This window comes from Palaemon carinicauda, chromosome 26, assembly GCF_036898095.1.
Source record: "Palaemon carinicauda isolate YSFRI2023 chromosome 26, ASM3689809v2, whole genome shotgun sequence".
Classification (NCBI taxonomy): Eukaryota; Metazoa; Arthropoda; class Malacostraca; order Decapoda; family Palaemonidae; genus Palaemon; species Palaemon carinicauda.
In genome coordinates, this window is record NC_090750.1 from 99905667 (window position 1) to 99927594 (window position 21928).

The 21928-nt window shown below is 39.3% G+C and overlaps 1 protein-coding gene across 2 annotated transcripts in view; it reads left to right on the forward strand.

The window, feature by feature from the left end:
- The window catches only part of LOC137619720 (nuclear cap-binding protein subunit 1-like), a 180622-nt gene that overhangs the window by 112259 nt on the left and 46435 nt on the right, over positions 1 to 21928 (forward strand). For both annotated transcript variants that reach the window (XM_068350011.1, XM_068350012.1), the window contains exons 7-11: positions 1344 to 1469; positions 2212 to 2383; positions 12212 to 12279; positions 12552 to 12689; positions 13548 to 13651. In XM_068350011.1, coding sequence (XP_068206112.1) covers positions 1344 to 1469; positions 2212 to 2383; positions 12212 to 12279; positions 12552 to 12689; positions 13548 to 13651 — 608 coding nt within the window. The remainder of the gene's footprint in view (positions 1 to 1343; positions 1470 to 2211; positions 2384 to 12211; positions 12280 to 12551; positions 12690 to 13547; positions 13652 to 21928) is intronic.

Sequence of the window (21928 nt, forward strand, 5' to 3'; positions counted from 1 at the left end):
AAAGACGATAGCTTCTGACCGGCTGGGAATCGAACCCTGGTCCAGGAAACTTGTGTGTACATTGCCATACCACTTGGCCAAGTGGTATGTCGCTGTTATTCCAAGTTTCCTGCACCAGGGTTCGATTCCCGGCCAGTCAGAAGCTATTGTCTTTGTGTGATTTTGCCTGGGGCTCTGATCCTTAGGTCGTTAAGAGAATCCAGACATTAATGTATCAAAAATATATGGCTTACTTGAATATAAACTATATATATATATATAGAGTGAGTGAGTGAGTGAGTGAGTGAGTTTTATGGGGTCTTTTGACTGGTCAGACAGTACGACATTGGATCCTTCTCTCTGTTTACGGTTCATTTTCCTGTTGCTTACACACAAACCCCGAATAGTCTGGCCTATTCTTTACATATTCTCCTCTATCCTCATACGCCTGACAACACTAAGATTAACAAACATTTCTTCTTCACCCAGGGAGTTGCTGCACTGTAATTATTCGGTTGCCACTTTCCTCTTGGTAAGGGTAGAAGAGACTAGCTATGGTAAGCAGCTCTTCTAGGAGGACACTCCAAAAGCAAACCATTGTTCTCTAGTCTTGGGTAGTGCCATAGCCTCTGTACCACGGTCTTCTACTGTCTTGGGTTAGAGTTCCCTTGCTTGAGGGACACTCAGGCACACTATTCTCTCTTATTTCTCTTCCTGTATGGTTTTAATTGAATTCTCTTTTATTTTTCATATATAATAAATGCTATCGGCGTCAATGACCTTAGATGTCAGGATGCCAGAAGACTTTCAATCAATTAATCCTGTCATTTTGTTAAAGTGTTTATAGTTTAAATAGGAGACATTTATTTTAATGTTACTGTTTTTAAAATATTTCATTTTTCCTTGTTTCCTTTCCTCACTGGGCTATTTTACCTGTTGGAGCCCCTTGGCTTGTAGCATTCTGCTTTTCCAACTAGGTTTGTAGTTTAGCACAATATATATATATATATATATATATATATATGTATATATATATATATATATATATATATATATATATATATATATATATATATATATATATATATAAACACACACACACACATATATATATATATATATATATAAACACACACACACACACATATATATATATATATATATATATATATATATATATATATATATATATATATATATATAAAGTATATGTAGGTGTGTGTACACTTAAACATATATATGGTATATCAAATTAATGTTAATAACGGCCAAAATAGTGTATGGTATGAAATATAGATATGCAGTTATTATTATGTTGTTTTTAATATATATTTTGGTAATTGTTTATAACTTCTTTTTTCCAGGCTTTTTGATTACACTGACTGTCCAGAGGGACCTGTATTACCAGGTGCTCATTCTATTGAACGCTATCTAATTGAAGAACACTTGCACAATATTGTCAAAGAATACCACCTAGAGAGGAAGCAGTGGTAAGTTTTTGTTTTCAAGGTTTTAGTATTAGTTTTTTTGTTATAGTTAGTTCCTGGTATTCTAACTTGGCAGGAAAGAATTGTAGATTAGATTTATGTCATATATTGATAATTATGACTACAATACAAGTTGCAATTCTTGTTGGTTAATCAGGATTATGTTTATTTGATATATATAGGATTATGTGTATTTAATATATATATAATATATATATATATGTACTATATATATATATATATATATATATATATATATATATATATATATTATATATATTATTCTCTCTCTCTCTCTCTCTCTCTCTCTCTCTCTCTCTCTCTCTCTCTCTCTCTCTCTCTCTCTCTCTTTTTTTTTTTTTTTTTTTTTTTGCTCAATCATATGTTATCTAGAATTATTTGTGGAAACTATTTAGCCTCATATATATATATATATATATATATATATATATATATATATATATATATATATATATATATATATATATATATTTTGAAGGTCCTTTAAAATATTTTAACATTTATGAAATATTACTATTATTATGAGAAGATTTTTTTTTTCTAAAAATTAACTTTGCCAAATGTTTTACTATATTGGTGATACTGGAGGGCATGAAAGCCTTAAACAAACTTGAAAAGTTTGTAACCAATTCCAAAGATGAGGGTTCAACATAAGACTTTTATTAAGGCTTGAATAATTCATATATTTAAGTCAACTCCTTTGAATAATATGTTTTATTTGCAGTGCTGCCTTTCTTCTTGATTTCCCTCTGAAGCATAAGATCCCTCTGGAGTATATGATCGTTGAGGTTGTATTAGCTGAACTATTCCATCTGCCAGGCCCAAGGTACATTGAGATCTGTTATGGGTCTCTCTTGATCGAGTTGTGCAAGTTACAACCTGCAACAATGCCCCAGGTCAGTCATTCGACTTTCGGTTGTACATTACGAGTTGAGAAAATTGTAGTGTGTCTCTTGAGCAATAGTCTAATATTTTATTTTATTAACACTTGAATGCTCGAATAACACGCATATTCGTGGTATCTTACTGGAGTACTTAATAATACAATATTTTTTCATCCTTTATATGCTGTTTTTAATGTTTATTATTCTTTACATACAGTATTCTTTTCAACATTAAGGGGACGACCGTCCGTTATGTCCTGCATTTCTTTTTCCAATGATTCAAAATACATTATTTCTATATATGTTTTAGACATATATAATACCTTCATCATATAAAAATTTCAAGGGATTTGATCAAAATCTTTTTGATTTATTAGCAAAAATCATGATTTTTATAAAAATTTTAGGTACATTTTTCAATACAAATGTGACATCAATTGTATTGAAAATCATACCATCATACCATCAAAACTCTTATAAATCAAATAATTCTGTGTCACAGATTTTCAATTTTCATTTTTCTTTTTTTTTAATGAATTTTTTCTTAATTTTCTTCGTTTAGACGTAAAATAATCATGAAAAAAAAAAGAAAAAAGAAAATAAAAATTCTGTGACACAGAAGTGTGAGGTTTTTATTCTTCTTATAAATGAGATCTTTCTCTCTTAAAATCAAACAATAAATAAGTGAGAAAAATGTACCTAAGTGTGAATAAGTATGCTTTTGAGTTATGAGCTCCCAAAGATTTGCTATAAATTTTTGCTTTTTTCTTGAATAACTTAACACGTTGACTGCGATGTGCTCCACATATGGTTCACAGAGGACTCTCTGAATGAGCGATGTGTACCCTATCTGGTACACATGCTAAGAATTATATATTTTTTTCAAGTATCAAAATTTTATCAAAATGGGCTCTTTTTTACCAAAATATTAGTGTAATATATTGGAAATTAATTAAAATAAACTAGAACATTAACTAAACACTTTATTTATTGCTGAAAATAATCTTCATTTGCTAGCAAAAGGGGCATATATTTTTTTCTTAATTCTTTCTTTCTTTCAGTAAAAAAAATAGAAAACATTATCATTAGATCAATAAAAATGCTATCCTGTTAACCCTAGATTATACTTATATAAATTCAATAGAAAAATAAATCAGTTTGGTAAACCTTTTACTTCTGAAAAAAATAGTGTCCTTTTCTTGGTGAAAAAAATATCCATGTATGATGAAGGAAATCATGTAGTATTTAGAGTACAAGTATAAAATTAAAATTTTTTTTCTGGTTTTTTTCTACATAAGAAAAACAAATAAAATACACAAATTTATATTCTTCAAACTGAATGTTTCAAGTTGAAACAACTGAGACAAAGGAAAGGTTTACCCTCACAATTCTCACATTGTGTCTACTCTTCGTGCTTTCTTTTGAGCTACAGAACTTCCTTTATTTTGTGACAGTATCTCATAACAGGAACGACAAAGCCTTCTTGTCTTTGCTTTGGGGCCATTAGCTTCAGTCAGGGAATATTTTTTGTATGCATATGTACGCTTTTGCGTATATACAGTGTGTATATATATGATATAAAGGAATAAGTAGAAATGACAGAGAAAATAATACTTACATACATACATATACATACATACATATATATATATATATATATATATATATATATATATATATATATATATATATATATATATGTGCATACATACATACAGTAAATATACATACATACATATGGTACTAAAAGGAAGGCAAGAATTCAAATATTCTCTGGGATGTTAATTTTTCATCATATTGGGACAATGGGTAATTTGTATATCAGTCCGTATATGCAAGTGTGTGTGTGTATATATATATATATATATATATATATATATATATATATATATATATATATAAACTACCCATTTTGTGTGTGTATGTGTCATTCCTTTTTCTGTTACTTCCTTTATCTAATTTTCTAATATTTTACATTAAAATATATTCTCTTATACAGACATAAGGAAGAGTTCTTTTCCACATTTTATTCCTCTCTCGCATAAGTGTGAATATATGTATGTATATACGTGGATAGACAGGTACAAAAAGATGGGCTACCGTATACAGATGGACAGATATATATGAATAACTGAAGAAGACCTAAATAATTTACTTGTATGTAAATACTTTTATCTATGCAAAATATAAATTTATATTGCCAAAAATACAGCCTGTATATATGTTTCTTAATGTGTGTGTCTGTAACATGTATGTACATCTTATATGTATTATATTCAAGTTTATGTTTATATATATTCCTATATACACACGTGTGTACTACAAATTTTATGTGCACATATGAAAACATACAAAGGTGTTATATGTGTCTGTCATACTGAGTATGACCCACGTCTGGTACATGTTGCATATGGTAATTCCCTAGATCAGTCTGAGCGATATGCACCATAACTGAACATCCAAAGTGTGACCATATTCGGCACACAATGCTAGCAGAACTATCTCTAATCGTTCTGGGCGACTTGAGCCATATATGACCACATCTATTATGTCCATATTAGGTACACAACGCCTGTAATGAAGACTTTTGTTATGTCAGGCGAAGTGTACCACATAAAGTCACGCTTTTTACACTGGCTGAGCACTCGGCTTACCTTACGGATACACCCTAACAATTCTCACGTCAATAGCTAGCTGGTTACTGATTTTAATTGGGGTTAAAGATAACGCCCATTGGGCCGTTTCACAGCATTGCCAATCGCAGTCAACGTGTTAAGATAACATTATTATGATAACCTTACTTTGTACTTATGTTGTTTATTCCTACACGAAGGCTCCCTAAATGGTGCTAAGGAGGAATGTGGGAGGGAGCGTGGGGAGGGGTAGGGGTGAGGGGAGGATAGTCGTAGTAGAAGGCAGCAGTCGGGTGTAGATCGGCACCTTGTAGTTCCGGGGGTTGTTGAAGAAGGAGATGTCTAACTGGTGAGGGACCTATGGTCGTGGTTCTAACACGCCCCAGTAACTATACCGACACTCATTAGAGTGAGCAAGCTGGGTTTATTCCTGGCATTCCATGCATCTCTTTTTCTCTGGTATATTTAGCCATATTTATGCCTTAGATATGGTGCTATGAGGAGCATTTCACAGAGCGACACAGGTCAAGCCCAGGAATGAGGCTTTTAAACCCTATGTTTACTAATAAATTTGGTATAAGGTTGTCATGAGTTGCCAGCGGCCTCATTCTTGTCAGCGTTTTAGTTAGAATGTTCCAGCTTTGTACTCTTTCATGGTTCCCTCTCTATTTGGTTCTTTTTTGTTGCTCTCTTCTTACTTTTTGTTCTTTCTTTGACCTTAGGTAACATTGGCCTTGCTATAAAGTTCACAAAGATGTGAAAACACTGTACATACGAAATGCAAATACTGTAAAGAAACGCAACGTAACTTCTATAGTTTTTGGAAACTGGCTGTTCTCGTAGATCGTAGTTTGCGTTTGTCTTCCATTTCTGCCAGACTTACAAGATTTCAAATTATAAGTTAAAAAATCGCCATGTTAATGCAAAAATAAACGTGCAAAGACGATTCTAACAAACTCAGTCATGCAGACGACGCAGTATAGTTGACCTCATCATTTAAAGACTGCTTTACTTTATTAGTTGTAAAAATAATTGGCTGAAACTTCTTGAGAGCATGTACGATATGTTTCTGCATACATAGAAACAATAAAACGATTTTCAATTTTTTAAAGTTATGTCAAAACACCATAGTGGACGGTCCCCTTAAGTAAACTTTCGGAATATGAAAGAAAGCATGTGCGGGGGATCATTTCAGTGATCTTAGCCTTGTCAAAGTTATTTAGTCATGTTTCAGATAATGTTAGAATGTTAAAATATTTATCAATTTATCAATTCGCAAATTTGAATATTGTCAATACCAACAGATTGTGTATTTACATAGCCACGGTTTGGGACATCCTTAGTATCCATTGTCAGTATTTTCTGCTAGTCATTACAATTCTAAGTCATAAGCTTTGCAATTTCTTGAATTCACTGTGTCGTCATTTGGTTTGTTTAACATTGTGCAGTTTATACGTTTTTCCTGTTGCGAAGTGCATTCTTTGGTGGAATGTTTACGTGAACATTTCCTGCAGACTTTATCATCAGTCTTAAACTTACAATCTTCTTCAAAATGTCCATACGTCTGACAGTGGTAGCAGGTGATCACACGGTATCTATCACGTATGTTATAAGTACCCCATCGCAATAAAACTTGGTCACCATTACCATGAATAGCATTCCGAACTTCGGGATCACATTTCAACAAGTGGGTAGTCCCACCTGCAACACTTTTGTTGAATACCAAATTTATCTTTTCTTCTTTGTTTTGGATGTGGTCTAGTCAACGATTTCTTTGAATCAAAGCATTTACTACTATATCTTCATCATTGTGTACATTGTATATTATTATTTTAGGTTTTAGTTTTTCATTGTTCCGTCACTAAATACAAACCAACGCTATTTATTGGGGTATTACTTTCAGCCATTAAACTTTTAGCGAGGGTTAACCATCCACCCGCTAGTTAGCTGGGGTAGGGTGTGGGGGTTAGTAGCTGCGCCGCTCACTCGCACACCTGGCCTTTGAACCCCACTTTACTTTGGGCTCGTCTCACTCCTCGCTCCAACCTACCGGCCATTTGACTTATTTTTTGTCTTAATATGTTTTTCTTTTATACAGTATATGTGAAAACATTATGTTCTCTTTACTGTGAATTTTGCTGTTTGTGTGACAGTGTAGTGCAACAGGTTTTCAAGGGCGGAGGACTTTTCTAGTCTAGCTGAAATAATGAGTTTAGTAAATGCAAGCATTGATGAATGTAAGTTTCCCAAATTTGAGAAAATGACTATAGTCACACCAGGCTTGAAAAGTGCTCTGGATTACCAAGAATTAAGCTCATATAGACCTGTATTTCGAATCTATGCTTTGTTTCAAAAGTGCTTGAATACGTAATTCTTGAACAACTAGTCAGTCACTCAGAAGTAATAGAAGGTTTGCCTGACAACCAATCTGCTTACAGAAAACTATTCTTTACAAAGAGTCAGTCAGTCACTTAGAAGTAATAGAAACTTTGTCTGATAACCAATCTGCTTACAGAAAACTATACTCTACAAAGAGTCAGTCAGTCACTTAGAAGTAATAGAAACTTTGTCTGATAACCAATCTGCTTACAGAAAACTATACTCTACAAAGAGTCAGTCAGTCACTTAGAAGTAATAGAAACTTTGTCTGACAACCAATCTGCTTACAGAAAACTATACTCTACAAAGAGTCAGTCAGTCACTTAGAAGTAATAGAAACTTTGTCTGACAACCAATCTGCTTACAGAAAACTATACTCTACAAAGAGTCAGTCAGTCACTTAGAAGTAATAGAAACTTTGTCTGACAACCAATCTGCTTACAGAAAACTATACTCTACAAAGAGTCAGTCAGTCACTTAGAAGTAATAGAAACTTTGTCTGACAACCAATCTGCTTACAGAAAACTATACTCTACAAAGAGTCAGTCAGTCACTTAGAAGTAATAGAAACTTTGTCTGACAACCAATCTGCTTACAGAAAACTATACTCTACAAAGAGTCAGTCAGTCACTTAGAAGTAATAGAAACTTTGTCTGACAACCAATCTGCTTACAGAAAACTATACTCTACAGAGACAGCCATCTGCTCCGTTGTAAATGATATACTGTATTGGAAATGATGGATGAAAATAAATGTGGTATTTTATTATTACTCAAAATTAGTGCTGCCTTTGATACAGTTGTGCGTAAACTGGTGCTAAATGATCTATGATTCATCGGCGTTGAAGATCAAGCTTTTTAATACTTGGAAGACTACTTGGTTGTTAAAAATTACTCTGTGCAAATTGGAAACTCATTCACCATAGGAATCTTAAAAAACAGGGGTACCCTAAGGGGAGTGTACTTGGCCCAATCTTATTTTGCATTTAGACTATCAGTCTATCGAAAATACTACAAAGGCATGGTGTGAAGTTCAAACTATTTGCGGATGACACACAATTTTACTTCTCCATTAATGATATAGACAACACTACTGAACCTCTAAACCAAATCCTCGATAGTGTTAGAGGATGGATGTCATTTAAACAACTAAAATTAAATGAGAACAAAACTGAGTTTATGATGGTGGTAAAGACAAACACTGTGAGGAACTTAGGTGATATTCAAATAGACATAAATAATGACTCGGTGCCGATATCTAGTAAAGTTCGTGATCTAGGCGTATTTTCAGATTACATCTTGTCTCTTAATGCCCAAATAAATAGCGTAGTAAAAACTGCTGGTTATCTTCTAAGAAATATTGCTTTTATAAAAAAGTAGCTGGATGAATGCTCTGTAAAAAAAAAACTTGTGATAAACTGTGTGATTGCCAGAATTGACTACTGTAACTCCATCTACTACAATCTACCAAAAGTACAACTTAAGAAATTACAAAACAGGGTAAACAGAGGAGCAAGACTGATAAAAGGTGTCTCACCAAGAGAAAGGATCAATCCTATACTAATTGGTCTATATTGACTGCGGATTAAAGCGAGAATTGGTTTTAAAATATGTAAAATAACCCACCTGGTTATCAGAACCGGTCGTCCAAAATATTTAAGAGAATTGCTACTTATTGTGCAACCAACAAATCATCCTGACATGAGAATATTTACAGATGGTTTCAAACTAAGAACCCAGATAAATACTGTATGTGGCCCCGAGACTGTACAATAGGCTCCCATGAGACATCTGAGTAATTGAAGATACAGTATTAAGGCTTTCAAGAGGAAACTGAAGACACTTTTTCTGCCAGTGTTTTGACAGTGATGATCAAACAGTAAGCGAACAATGTGCATTATGAAATTTTAAATGATCCCGAATGAACATCATAAAATGACTGTGGAGGTCCTGTAGAGAGTAGGGTTCCCCTGCTGTACAGGACCAGATAAGCAGCCCTTAAAGTAAAGTAAGGCCGGCCATACATGCGCTATCATGTACACCTGAACAGTTACGCTTGTCAGGTATACCTGATAGTGTATGGTGGGAAAAGCTAGCCTCTCAGGCAACCTGACAACTAATGAAAATTCGATCAGTTCTGCCTGACAGGCGAGTAAACCTGATGTGTACAGTGTGTGGCTGTTTCATCAGGTGTACCTGAACAGGTCTCTCAGTTATTAACAATCTTTTGATGTGGACAGTTTAAATTTTTTTGGTTACAGCTTTGTAATTTTGATTTATTTTACAGTTTAGTTCCTTTAATTAAGGGATATATAAGTGACAGCAACTCGTACACTGATTCATTCATGCGCAGAAAATTGTTATAATCAGATGGTTCATGTCTCAATTCATTAAGAAGATTGATATGGATAAATTTATTTCTTCTTTGCAACAATTTCTTACACCACTGTTTGCGTTTCTTCCGTCTGTTTTTACATTTCACAAAAAATACAGATAATAAGGAGAGAAAGTACAAATCATCTTCTCGAGAATCCATAGCAAACTGACAAACTTGACAGGTATGCATGAAGAGTGTGTGTGCTCTTCAGGTATCAGGTATACCTTACAGGCGTAACTGTTCAGGTGTACCTGTCAGGTGTACATGATATTGTATGGCTGGCCTTAGTAAAGTAATGTACTGATATCTTTCATGTCAGGACCTGGCGAGGTTTACTCGATTATTTGCTTAGTTCAACATCATCATATATGGGGATACTGAATCCCTCAGTAGAGATTAGGTAAAATTAGTGCATGGTGTAAATTAGGGAGCATGAAGCTGAATCCTAACAAACCTCACAGTATTGATTGTAAAGGTCGAAGACAGTGGCTTCACAACATCCAGATCTCTGCATTGATAATGTTTCTTCAACTCTATGCCAAAACTTAAAATTTTAGGTATAATTCTTGATAGCAAATTTACTTTTGAGAAACAAATTTGGGCTGTTTCTTCTTTAATTGTACAAAAATTGGGCTTAAAGTCTTATAAGTTTTTCAGTGATCAGTCTATTTTGAAGGTTTTTAATTCTATCATTTTGCCATCTTTTGAGTTGGTCTCTTGTCTGGTCTTAAGCTGCTGAATCTCATTTTAATTTGTTGGACACAAAGCTGTTGTTTATTAAATTTCTTATTCCTGATCTAGATATTGAGCTCTGGCACCATCATTCAGTTTTCATAACTGACCATCGTTTGCATTCTGATCTTCCTAGATGGTACCACTGTGCTTTTAATACTAAGTATGCAGTTAATTCTAACAGGCATGTCTTCTCCATCATGAGGCTCAATACTACTCTGTATTCTAAAAAAATTATTCCAGCTGTGACTAAATTGTGGAATGATCTTTCTTATCAGGCAATTGAATTGGTTGAACTTCAAAAGTTCAAATTTGCAGTGAATAATTTGTTGAATAGGCTGACATAAGAAGCTTATCTCTTTATAGTTGATCAATGAAAGATTAATTTAATCTTAGTGTTCTTAAAATATTTTACATTAATTATGCATTACTTCTTTTGTAATTTGTTTATTGCCCTCCCTCAATGGGTATTTTTTCCAAGTTGGAGCCCTTGTGTTTGCAGCATCCTTTTCCAAATAAGGTTGTAGCTTAGCTAGAAATAATACTAATGATCAGAAAATAATTTCTTTGTTCAATAAGAGCTTTTCAGTATTGATTTGATGAAACTATGGACAATATAGTGTACAAAAATGTAATTATTTTTAGTTAAAAGTTTTGCCACCTACTGTAATCTCTCAAAGAATTAGATCCAAATCTAATTGAGGCCTTAAGTTTAAAGTTCATGATATTATGAATGAATACACCTAAATTTCTTGATTTTTGCAGGAACCCTTCTTTGTACCAAGTTTGTGTTCGCTAAACATTATCTTGAAGAATCCTGGTTTACTTATTGAAACTGCTGGTTTATAGTCCTATAGTGGCTGCTAGCGATGTGGTCTATCAACTTGGAGTTCAATTAACTCATGATTTTTTTATTTTTTGAAAAATTCTAGTTTTAGTTATACTGTATGGGGTTGAGGTTATAGAATATTTAAAGGCAATCTCGAGTTGTGTTTCAAATATTAAAAAGAAAATTTGGAGTCTCATATTTCTAACTGTATTTTGTGATGGTTTACCAGTCGAGTCTAAAATTTTAGGTATTTTAAATTGTTATTTTAATTCTTTTTCTTCACTGGTGTCCTACTTACATATGAGTGTGGTAGTCAGCAATATTAACATCAGTAGTGATTCATAGAAATAATAAATTTTGATAATACGATTGATTATTTTTATGCTCACCTGGTGTTCATATACATGCCCATTCTCCTCCTCACTTTTGATGAGAGGATAGGGAATCATTTTGACTTCAAGACTAAAATAACAGAGCCTCTGGCTCGTCACCCCTTCATTTCTTGCCATTAACTGTTAGTGTCTCATTACTTTAGTAGATGCATGTGTCTACTTAAAGGAAGGAAAAGGGGAAATTTTTAAAATTTTACCAGTAAATGTCAGTAAACCTAAATTTTAGAGTAGTAGTAGTATGAACATCTGGTGAGTAAAGAAATAACAGATTTTATTATCAAGATTGTTTTTTTCTCAATTCAACTGATACTAAAAAAAGGAAAATGTGTCTTGACTTTACAATAAATAGAAAAATGACCATGGTACTTTTCCTTTCATAGGATACAAGTTGCCCAGTCCTGTTAGATATAAGATGTGATACTTTCGTGTTAATGATCATGAGGTGGAATATATTAGTTATTCAAATTCAGTATTTTTATATGACCACATCTTTTCACAGGTCTTGGCCCAAGCTGTGGAATTGCTATTTGACCGTATAGACACCATGAATGTGTGCTGCTTTGATAGGTAAAGTGTATTCAGTGTATTTTGTCTTGTCCAGATGATATTTAATATATTTTACATCAAAATTGACATAAACATTTTATTGTGAGAATTGTCCTGAACATGAGTTGGTATATAAATTAGGAATTAGAATGAAAATACAAAATCTGAATATCTCTTGGAATTTTGATAATTGAATAGTTTTATTTGCAAATACTTGTTTACTGTATGATTTTTTTTTATAAATTCCTTTCATTCCTTCTTGAGCAAATCTTAATACTATGTCTGTTTTTTAGGTTTGTGAACTGGTTTGCTTATCATTTAAGTAACTTCCAGTTCAAGTGGTCTTGGGATGATTGGCTTGAAGCATCACAGCTAGACCCAACCCACCCTAAAGCAAAATTCGTGATTGAAGTATTGCAGAGGGCTATGAGGTTTGTTGTTTGTATTTTTGTTTTATTTTTAGTGTTGCTGTTTGCATTTAGTTTGTATAATGTACAAAATCATTTTCATAAGAAGTTCATATGATGTAGTAGTATCTGCTTTTGATTAAATACTCACTGTTCTTTTGAGATTCACAAAAGAAGGTAAAGAGCTTTGAAGCTCATCATAATCAAAACTTTATTCGTTAAATGCTTGATGGGTTTCGGTACATGCATGTCATTATTATCACCATCCTTGCTATAATCAACTAGCCTAATCTCCTCTGGATTTTCCCTGAGTTAAAAGCTGGTACTCTATTGTGCTTTGAACTTTAATTTGCTCAGTAACCTTAGACACATACTTGCCCATAAGAGAATCAAGGCGACCTTTGCACTCATTACAACACGGATTTTAACATGAGACACAAAGAGACTGCAGATGTTGATTGCCCAGAAATTATTCCCTTGTACAATCTATGCTGCAATTACTTGAAAATACAGAAGACATCTTGATATACTAAGAAACCTAAATATGAACAATATGGAGAAGAGGTTGTTGGCACAGACTGAAAGACAAAGGATTTGTGGCTTGTACAAGCCTTCTGCAATTGTCAGTAACTGTTAATTCTCATTACTTTACTAGAGGCATAAGTCTATTGAAAGGAAAGAAAATGGGAAACTTTTTAGTTTTAAGGATAAACGTTGATAAAACTGTTTCCAGAAGAAGCCATATGAGCATCGAGTATAGAAATAACAAATTTCAGTTTTGGGGTTTAATTAGTGTGTGGTCTCCAAAGATTTAACTGAGAAAGACTATATTTGTAGATAAATATCTGAATCACATCTTATAATTGTTGCGTTTATCTACAGGTTGTCGTACAGACAAAGAATTGCAGAGGTGGTCCCAGAGCAGTTTGATTGCTTTGTGCCAAATAAGCCTGAACCAAATTGCAAGTTCTTTACGGAAGCTGGGGGTGAGTATTGATAAAGAATAAGAAGTATTTGTATTCTAGGGATTTGAATATAGCAATATCAGTAAAATCATTTTCTCTTACATGGAACTGAAAGTTTTTATCGACTAAAGGGGCTCTAAGGGATTTTTCTATGAAGATAAGGAGGTATGCTTTTCTTAATTACAGGTATTTAAAAATACTCATCAGTTTTATGTTTGTTAGGGACAATTATTTTGATTACAATTGCCTTTTTATGGTTTAATGATTTAACAAATAGGAGTAACACCCCAAGTGCCATCTTAGATTTCAATACACATCAGTTACATTATTGTGATATCTTGATTTTTAGTCTTTTTGAACATAAAATAACTTTCTTGAACTAGGTATGAAGTTTATACTAAAACTTGATGGAATTCCTATTACCTGTGCCATGTAAAAATGATAACTGTATATATATGACAATTTGAGGGGTTACTATACTAAATTTAAACTACAGTGCTGTGTATGAATGGTAAATAGGGATTTAGACAATCTTTTGGAAAGTTATTCTTTCTTTGTGTGCGGTTGCTACTTGTTTATTTTCTAGGACCATTAGTAATGGCAAGGATTTTGCAAAAAACAGCTTAGGAACCAGTCCTTTGAGACACGCAGAATTTATGAAAGACTTTTATAGGGAAGCTAGGACAAGATTATTTTTTAAAGTAATGCAGTAATATAATGAGAAAAGTACTGCACATGATGTCCTCAGGTTACTGCCATTATGAACGGATTCGTATAAGGAATTAAAAAGAATTTGTTCCAACACGGACTTACCACGGACCACTGTTTAGGAGAACCTGGGGCTAGCTAGCCCACACACCCAGGAATTTTCTTCTCCTCAACAGGCCTAACCCCCCTCTCACATGTGCGACCCTGGCCTCGCCTGTTTTCCCACAATGCATTAAGAAGCAGCCTCAGGTGACCCTTTTCAGGCCAAGACAGCCAATCTACTCCAGATTGTTGACACTTTAAGTCAACTTGCCAGCTTCTCTCACGACCGTTACTTTTTTCTTGTGTTAGAGCGTGTGTTGCTCTCGCATTCCAGTGTTATTTTTTGTTTGCTAAGTATGGAATCTGTGTGTGCAATGTTATTGCCTAGGTACTAAGAGGAAGTTGTGCTCAGCCTTCCTATCACATGTGCAGGTTGATCCTCACATTCTGTGTCCTTCATGTCGGGTTCGTGTGTTCCCAAGTGATATGTATAAGATGTTCAGTGGGCCATGATGGCCACTATGAAACGAAAGACGACAAAGAAGGACAGGTTGCCCTTGAGGAAGGGTAGCGAGTCTCGTCCCTCTTTGGCCTGTTCGACAGTACCCAGTGTTTCAGGAATTTCTTTGTCTCCTGTGCTGCCTATGGTGGCTGAGGAGGTCTCTAACGGGAATGGATCGGGACCTCACGTTTCCCCCTCCGTGGCCGAGAGATCCTCCTAACAGACATAGCGGGGGTGTTGAGGGCAGGTCAGCCTACCATCTTTCTACTCGCTGACCTCGTGTGTGGCCTCCGCTCAGCCCCGTTTAAACGTTCCACCATCCACTCACCGGATGGCGGTCTCAGAGGCACCCCAGGAGCCGATATCTCCTCGTGGGTTCAAGAGACCTGTCTCACGTGGAAGGGAGCGAGAAGAAAAAGGACAGTTCTTCTTCCATTAAAAGTCATTCCTCCAAATGTTCTGAATCTTCCCCTATCCCCGCTCAAAGCGGGGGACCAAGGCGAGTTAGTGCTGGCCTCGGTCCATTACTGAGATCATTGTTCCTTTGATTCATGTACCAATCTTCCCAGTTGTTCATATGGATTCGGCCCACATGCATGCTGCACCACAGTATTTCCAGCCAATGGTCTTAGAGATGAGGCTGCAGTTCCACCAGTTCCTGGCGGGGCACCGCATGGTATTGATGAGCGACAATACCACGGTAGTAGCTTACCTGAACAAGTAAGGCGGTACCTTTTTGCAGCCGCTGTGCCATCTAGCAGTAGAGATACTCAGATGGGCAGAAGGTCACGCGGTACCCTTATTGGCTCGCTTCATTGCAGGCATGCGGAATGTGCTAGCGGACAATCTAAGCAGAGGGAATCTGATATTAGGCTCCGAATGGTCTTTGAATCATCTAGTAGCCAACAAGTCCTGACTTTGTGGGGTTCCCTGACTGTGGATCTGTTCACAATGGCCCTGAATTTCAGGCTCCCGTTTTATTGCTTCCCAGTCCTGGATCCCCAAGCTCTCTGGCAAGATGTATTCTAGCACCGGTGGGAGAACTTGGACGTGTATGCGTTCCCCCCATTTCTTCTGATGAGAAAAGTCCTCAACCAGGTCTGAGTAAGCAAGAACTTATGAATGACTCGAATAGCGTTGCTATGGCATCATGCAGAATGGTTCCTGGACCTTCTGCAACTCCTCACGTAGTTTCCGAGAGAACTCCCTCCATGTCACGATCTACTCAACCACATGCCAACATTTACCACAAAGCCGTAGCTTCGCTTCGACTTCACGCCTGGAGACTGTCCAGCACCTTCTCACACAGAGAGGCTTTTCGCAACAAGATGGGAGAAGAATGGCTGGACACCTTAGATGCTCCACAGCAGCAGTCTACCAGGCAAAGTGGTCAGTTTTCTGGTGCCACTGTTCCGGCTATAGCGGAGTTCCTTGTACACCTTCGGGAAGAAATACTTCTCTCGGGTTTGGCAGTCAAAGGCTACCGCTCAGCCCTGAGTCTCACCTTTAAACTGAAAGGAGTAGATATTTCTTCCTCGGAACTTTCCTTATTCATACGGAGTTATGAGATTACTTGTCCATAGTCAGAACTTGACCTCCTCCTTGGAACGTAGTTCAGGTTCTTCAGTCTCTGAAGGGTCCTCCTATCGAACCATTATGCCAGGCAACAGATCGCCACCTCACGTGGAAGACGATGTTCCTACTCGCCGTAGCCTTGGCCAAGAGAGTTGGTGAACTGCATGGTCTATCTTCCAACGTCTCCCACTCTAGGAGATGGGGAGAGTTTATTGCTAAGATTAAAATCCGGGTGTGCTTGCCCATAGGTTCGGCCTTTCCGGATAAAGAGTCTTCGTTTTGTATCCGGAGATCCAGACCAACTGGTGCTTTGCCCAGTGAGGAATCTGAGGTGATACCTTCAAGGAATGGCAGACGCTCACCCCCATGTGACGGCACTGTTTGTTAGCACTTGGAAAGACAAGAGAAGGGCCACGAGGAATACCATTTACTCACGAACATGGAAGGTAATCAAGTTTTCTCGCAATCCAGACCCCCCTCCTTCCAAACGGCATAGAGCTCATGACGTCGGGCATTACAACGTCCCTGGCGTTCAAAAAGAACTACGCTGTGGCGCACGTACTACAAGCGGGCTTGTGGAAGCATCAAACGACCTTCACCACCCACTATATACAAGATGTAACTCAGAGGAACATGGATATGATTTCCATTGGTCCTGTGGTGGCTGCACAGCAAGAGGTCTAAACACCTCAAGCTCCTTCATGGACAATTAGCAGAGGCTTGAGGGCTGAGGTTTAAAGTTTTTTATGTAAAACAGATTAAAAATATCACAGGTATTTTAATTATTACATGCATTAGGTACACTAACTACTGCATGTGTTACAGTAATCTGTTTTATACATATTCCACACTCGCTCTAGCTTCTATTTCCTCTCCATGATAATCTTGTAAAGCTTAACAGGAAAAGCTTTTGCTTCCTCATGGGCCACTGATGCTGTCTCCTCAGTCCTCGTCATGTTTTTTTCAGTAAAAAGTGCTACTTTGTTATCAAACCGTCCCTTTCTGGCTTGGAAAGGCATAGGTATTGTAGATGCTGTACTATACTGTATATGGTTTTGACTGGTGCTGAGCTGTGGTGAAGTAGGTACAGTATACACTATGTGGAGCAGAGAGAACATGTGACATGGATGTTTACTGTACAGCAAGCACAGCAAAACTGAGTGTCTCAGTCTGAGACAGAGTGAGGACAGCTAACCTTATGAAACATTTTTGGGGAAAAGTGAAAAAAAATATATGGAAGTGCACCTATCATTTGTTCATTTGATTGCCTGGTCTATCAGGCGGACAAGTTGTCTTGCAATTATTGCCGTCTAGTGATCGTGATGAAGAGAAAGAAAGTGAAGCAAAGAAAACTAAGATTGAATTGAGTGAAAGTGATGAAGATTAATAATCAAAAGGAAAAATAATTAAAAAAGAATTAAATTTAAAAAAAAAAAAAGTTAAGGTAGGTTAGAGTTCACGTAGTGTAAGTTGGAGTTAGTTACGGTACGTTATCGCAGTCACCATCTCTACCGCCTCGCCGACCGTCTGTCTCCTGCGTAGCAAGTCCTTCACCTGTATTGGCCTGTCTGTAAGGTAGTGACAATAAAAACCCCTTTTTTATTTATTATTTCTTTATAATTATTCTTTTTTACATCTCTTATTTAATGCAATTGTTTTATTTTTGTGTAATTATGTGTTGTCATTTATTAGGGAGTTATCATAAGTTTTTGGGCTGTAGAACAAATTATACAATTACAGTGTATTCTTATGGCAATATTTGCTCTAGCATACTATTGTTCTAATAAACAAAGCAGGTCCTGGAACGAATTAAGATCGTATGTAGAGGTTCCACTTTATTTCTTGAAAGAAACAACTATACTGTGATAGAAACCAATTAAAAACACTGTTAAGTAGTATTTAGTGGATTAATTATCCGAGGTAGGCAATGGCAGCGAGTTTTTAGTTTAGGTTAGGAGTTAGCCTACCTTAGGGTAACCCATAATCGCAATTTGTTCCAACACGAATACTTACCTCGAACTACTTTCTTAGGAGTTACTAGTAACCTCCTCTCTACCGACCAGAGTTTTGTGTAGATTACCCCCCACCCCGCTTTCTAAGGAGGCCTACCCCGGCATTAAGGAATGTGCCCCGAGGGTAGGCTTATCGTAGGTCGATGCCCGGCCGGGTCAGCTTCATCAGTAAGTTCTCTGGTCGCGACATGTGAACACATCGCCCTCGTTCTCTATCGATCCTTTGCGTGCGTTCTAGTGCCCCACGTGTTCCCCGCGTGGTAACTTGTGTTTTCCAGTGTACTTTTCCCGGGTGTTCCTGTGTGTTCACCTACCACCCGTGTGCTTACCCAGTGTTTTCATTGATTCCCTTCGTGCTTGTGTCTTGCGTTGTGTGCATTATGGAGCAAATCCGCCGTTGTCCGGGGCCTAGAGCCGGTAAATCGTGTGGAGCGTTCCTCTCCAAGCCTGAAGTGGATCCTCATTCCCTTTGCTCCTCCTGTAGGGGAAGGGTTTGTTCGTCAGCAGATACGTGCCCCGAGTGTGTAGACTGGAGCGATATCCAGTGGGTACGGTACGGTACGAAAAAGAGGAAATCGGCAAAACGTTCCCCCAGGAAAGCTAGTGTTACTTCGCCGCTACCATCACCCAGTGAGCGGTCCGACGGGGCCTCTGTTTCGCCGTCCCCTACACAGAGTAGGGGACGAGGTAAGTCTGGTGTAGAAAAAGAACAAGGCGGCCTTTCCCAGGAGCCTAGTGAAAGTGCAGTGCCTATTGCGGGCCCTTCTAGGGCTAGTGAAGAACCCAGTAGTGCGTCCGGAGAGTCGGCCCTTGTGCTCGGGGGGCACGCGTCCTCCGATGACCCCTTGTGGGGTAGTAACGCGGTGTCTGTATCTTCGCCGCCCTCGTGGGCCTGTGCTTCTGGATCTTCGTTAGGCGGAGACAACCAGAAGAAATTACGACCTTCGGGTAACGATGCCTTCGGTTGGAGGCTTCCGAAGACGCCGGGTAGGTCACCCTTAAGGATGGAAGTGGCCCTGGCTCCCTGGCATGGAACGCTTTGAGTCGTTCCCGGCCCCCCTCACGGAAGTCCCCGAAGATTTCCTCCAGCCGTCGACCTCTGGCGTTCAACGCCCGAAGAAGTCCCCCGCAGTCCCCGCTACCGGCCGACATGCGATTAGCAGTGTCGTCGGGTTCGTCGGACGTTTATTCCTCGTCGGAGGAGGAAGTCAGGGTAAAACACCGTCGTCGGAGGGAGCGGTCCAGGAGCGAGCGTTCCCGTTCGAGGTCGCTCTCCGGGTATAGTAGCAAGCGCTCCCGCTCCCCAGGGCGTAAGTATAGGAGGAGTAGGTCTCCTGATGGCGCCTGGGTCTTTGTACCCCGGGACTCAAAGGTGATTTGTTCCCCGGACCGCCGGTCCAGAGAGTGTTCGCCAAGGATGCCGTCCTCAAAACACAACCTTGACCCTCGCGACCTAGCTCGCAGGAAGGACCTTACAAGAAGGCATAAGTCCTCGAAGCCTCCGGTTCACCCCGCCCAGCGGGGGGAAACGCGCTTCTCGTCGGGCGGCCTGGCCGAACCAGCCCAGCTGGTGCGGCCTTCGGGTCGGAAGGAACGGTTCACGCTGTCGGGTCAGCCCACGGGAACCGCGTCCTCGACACCCAGAGCCCTAGGGCGGACGAGAGCTTGCTGAACCAGCGATGCCTGCGTTAACCCAGGCCCCTGGTGCGGACGTACCCGCAGATGAGATCCAGTACCTCGGTAGGACGGCGCCCCTGGCACCAAGAGCTAGACGTCCAGTCGGCGTGCCCGGTAACCCAGCTCCCCGGCCCTAAGCCGAGACCTCGGCTGACGGAGGGGAGGGTTCACCAACGGAGGACTCCGCCTATAGGAGGGTGGTTGGCCTTATCAGAAGGCACCACAAAATCGAGGAACCTACGGCTACAGACGAGGATTACTGGAGGTCAAGCCTATTGAGAATCATGCAGACTCCTACCCAACCTAAGACGTCTCTAGCTCTTCCTCTAGCCCGAGATCTGGTCCTAGGGCAGGAGTATGTGGACAAGGTGGTGGCTAGTAATGCCGAAGCCCCCAAAACCCAGAGTTCCTCGAAATTGCTCCAGGGCCTCAGAACCCAAGGCAAGGTTTATGTGCCAGCGGGACGTCGCCCAGGACCCTGTAAGGTGGAGTCGTCTATCGACATCCTGAATCAGGGCGTCTCAGACGATAGGGCCTCTTCGGCCCCGGTCTGTTTCTCGCCAGCAGAAGCCTCCATGATGGAGGAAATGTCGAGAGATTTGGTGAACGTCTCCTCTTGGCTGGACTGGTGGGCTTCCACTTTGGTAGGGGTACAAGCCTCGTTCGACCCCACGGACCCTGACCAGCAAGGCCTCCTGAGAGACCTTATTACCTCCGGGGGTAAAACCCTTAAGTTTTTAACTTATCAGTCGCTCGCTCTGACGGCTAACTGGGTACTCCGTAAGAGAGACATCGTACTGACGAAGGTGTCCCGAAAGGTACCAGACAGGGAAGCGCGGGCCATACGGAGCTTACTCTTGTGGGGAGAGTCCTTGTTTCCCCTGAAGGAACTAGAGGCCATCATGGAGAAGGTCTCGAAGAAGAAGGAGTCTAACATCCCCAGACCTACGCGTTCTAGGAGACCGCCCTACAAGAGGTCCGTCTCGGATAGTGCCGCGACGTCCCAAGCCTCTCCCAGCACTACGAGGAGAGAGGCTCCCTCTTCCTCCTGGTCCGCAACGCCTCAGCCCCCCCCGCAGGGGAGCTCCAGCGCCCTCACGCTCCTTCAGGTCGGGTTACTCTGCCTCTAGGAGAGGCAGATCAGGCCGCTCCTCCAGAAGAAGATAGAGTGGGAGGCCCCCTATCCCCGCCCAAGCCTCGGGTTGGGGGATGCCTCAGACTTCATTGGCGAGCATGGAAGGCTCAGGGAGCAGAGCCTTGGACAGTGTCCGTACTAAAGGAGGGTTACAGACTTCCGTTCTTAACAGAACCACCCCCTCTTATCCCGGCCAGCCGGGCGGAATGGCTAGCTCCCAAAGACCCGTTAAAGAGGACCGCCCTTCAAGAGGAGGTATCCTCCATGTTAGAGAAGGGCGCCATGGAAGAAGTTCTTCTCCCAGGGCCAGGTTTCTACAGTCGCCTATTCCTGGTAGAAAAAGCGACCCGGGGGGTGGAGACTGGTTATAGATCTGTCGGCTCTCAACAAGTTCATCAAGAAGACGGACTTCAAAATGGACACTCCGAAGTCAGTCCTGCTGTCCTTGAGGGAGAAAGATTACATGATGACCATAGACCTCAAGGACGCATACTTCCAAATTCCGGTCCACCCCTCGAGTCGAAAGTTCCTCCGGGTGAAATGGGGTCCCCAGATCCTGCAATTCAGGACCCTTTGCTTCGGTCTGTCAACAGCGCCCAAGGTGTTCACGAGAGTCTTCACGACTGTCTCAGTGTGGGCTCACGAAC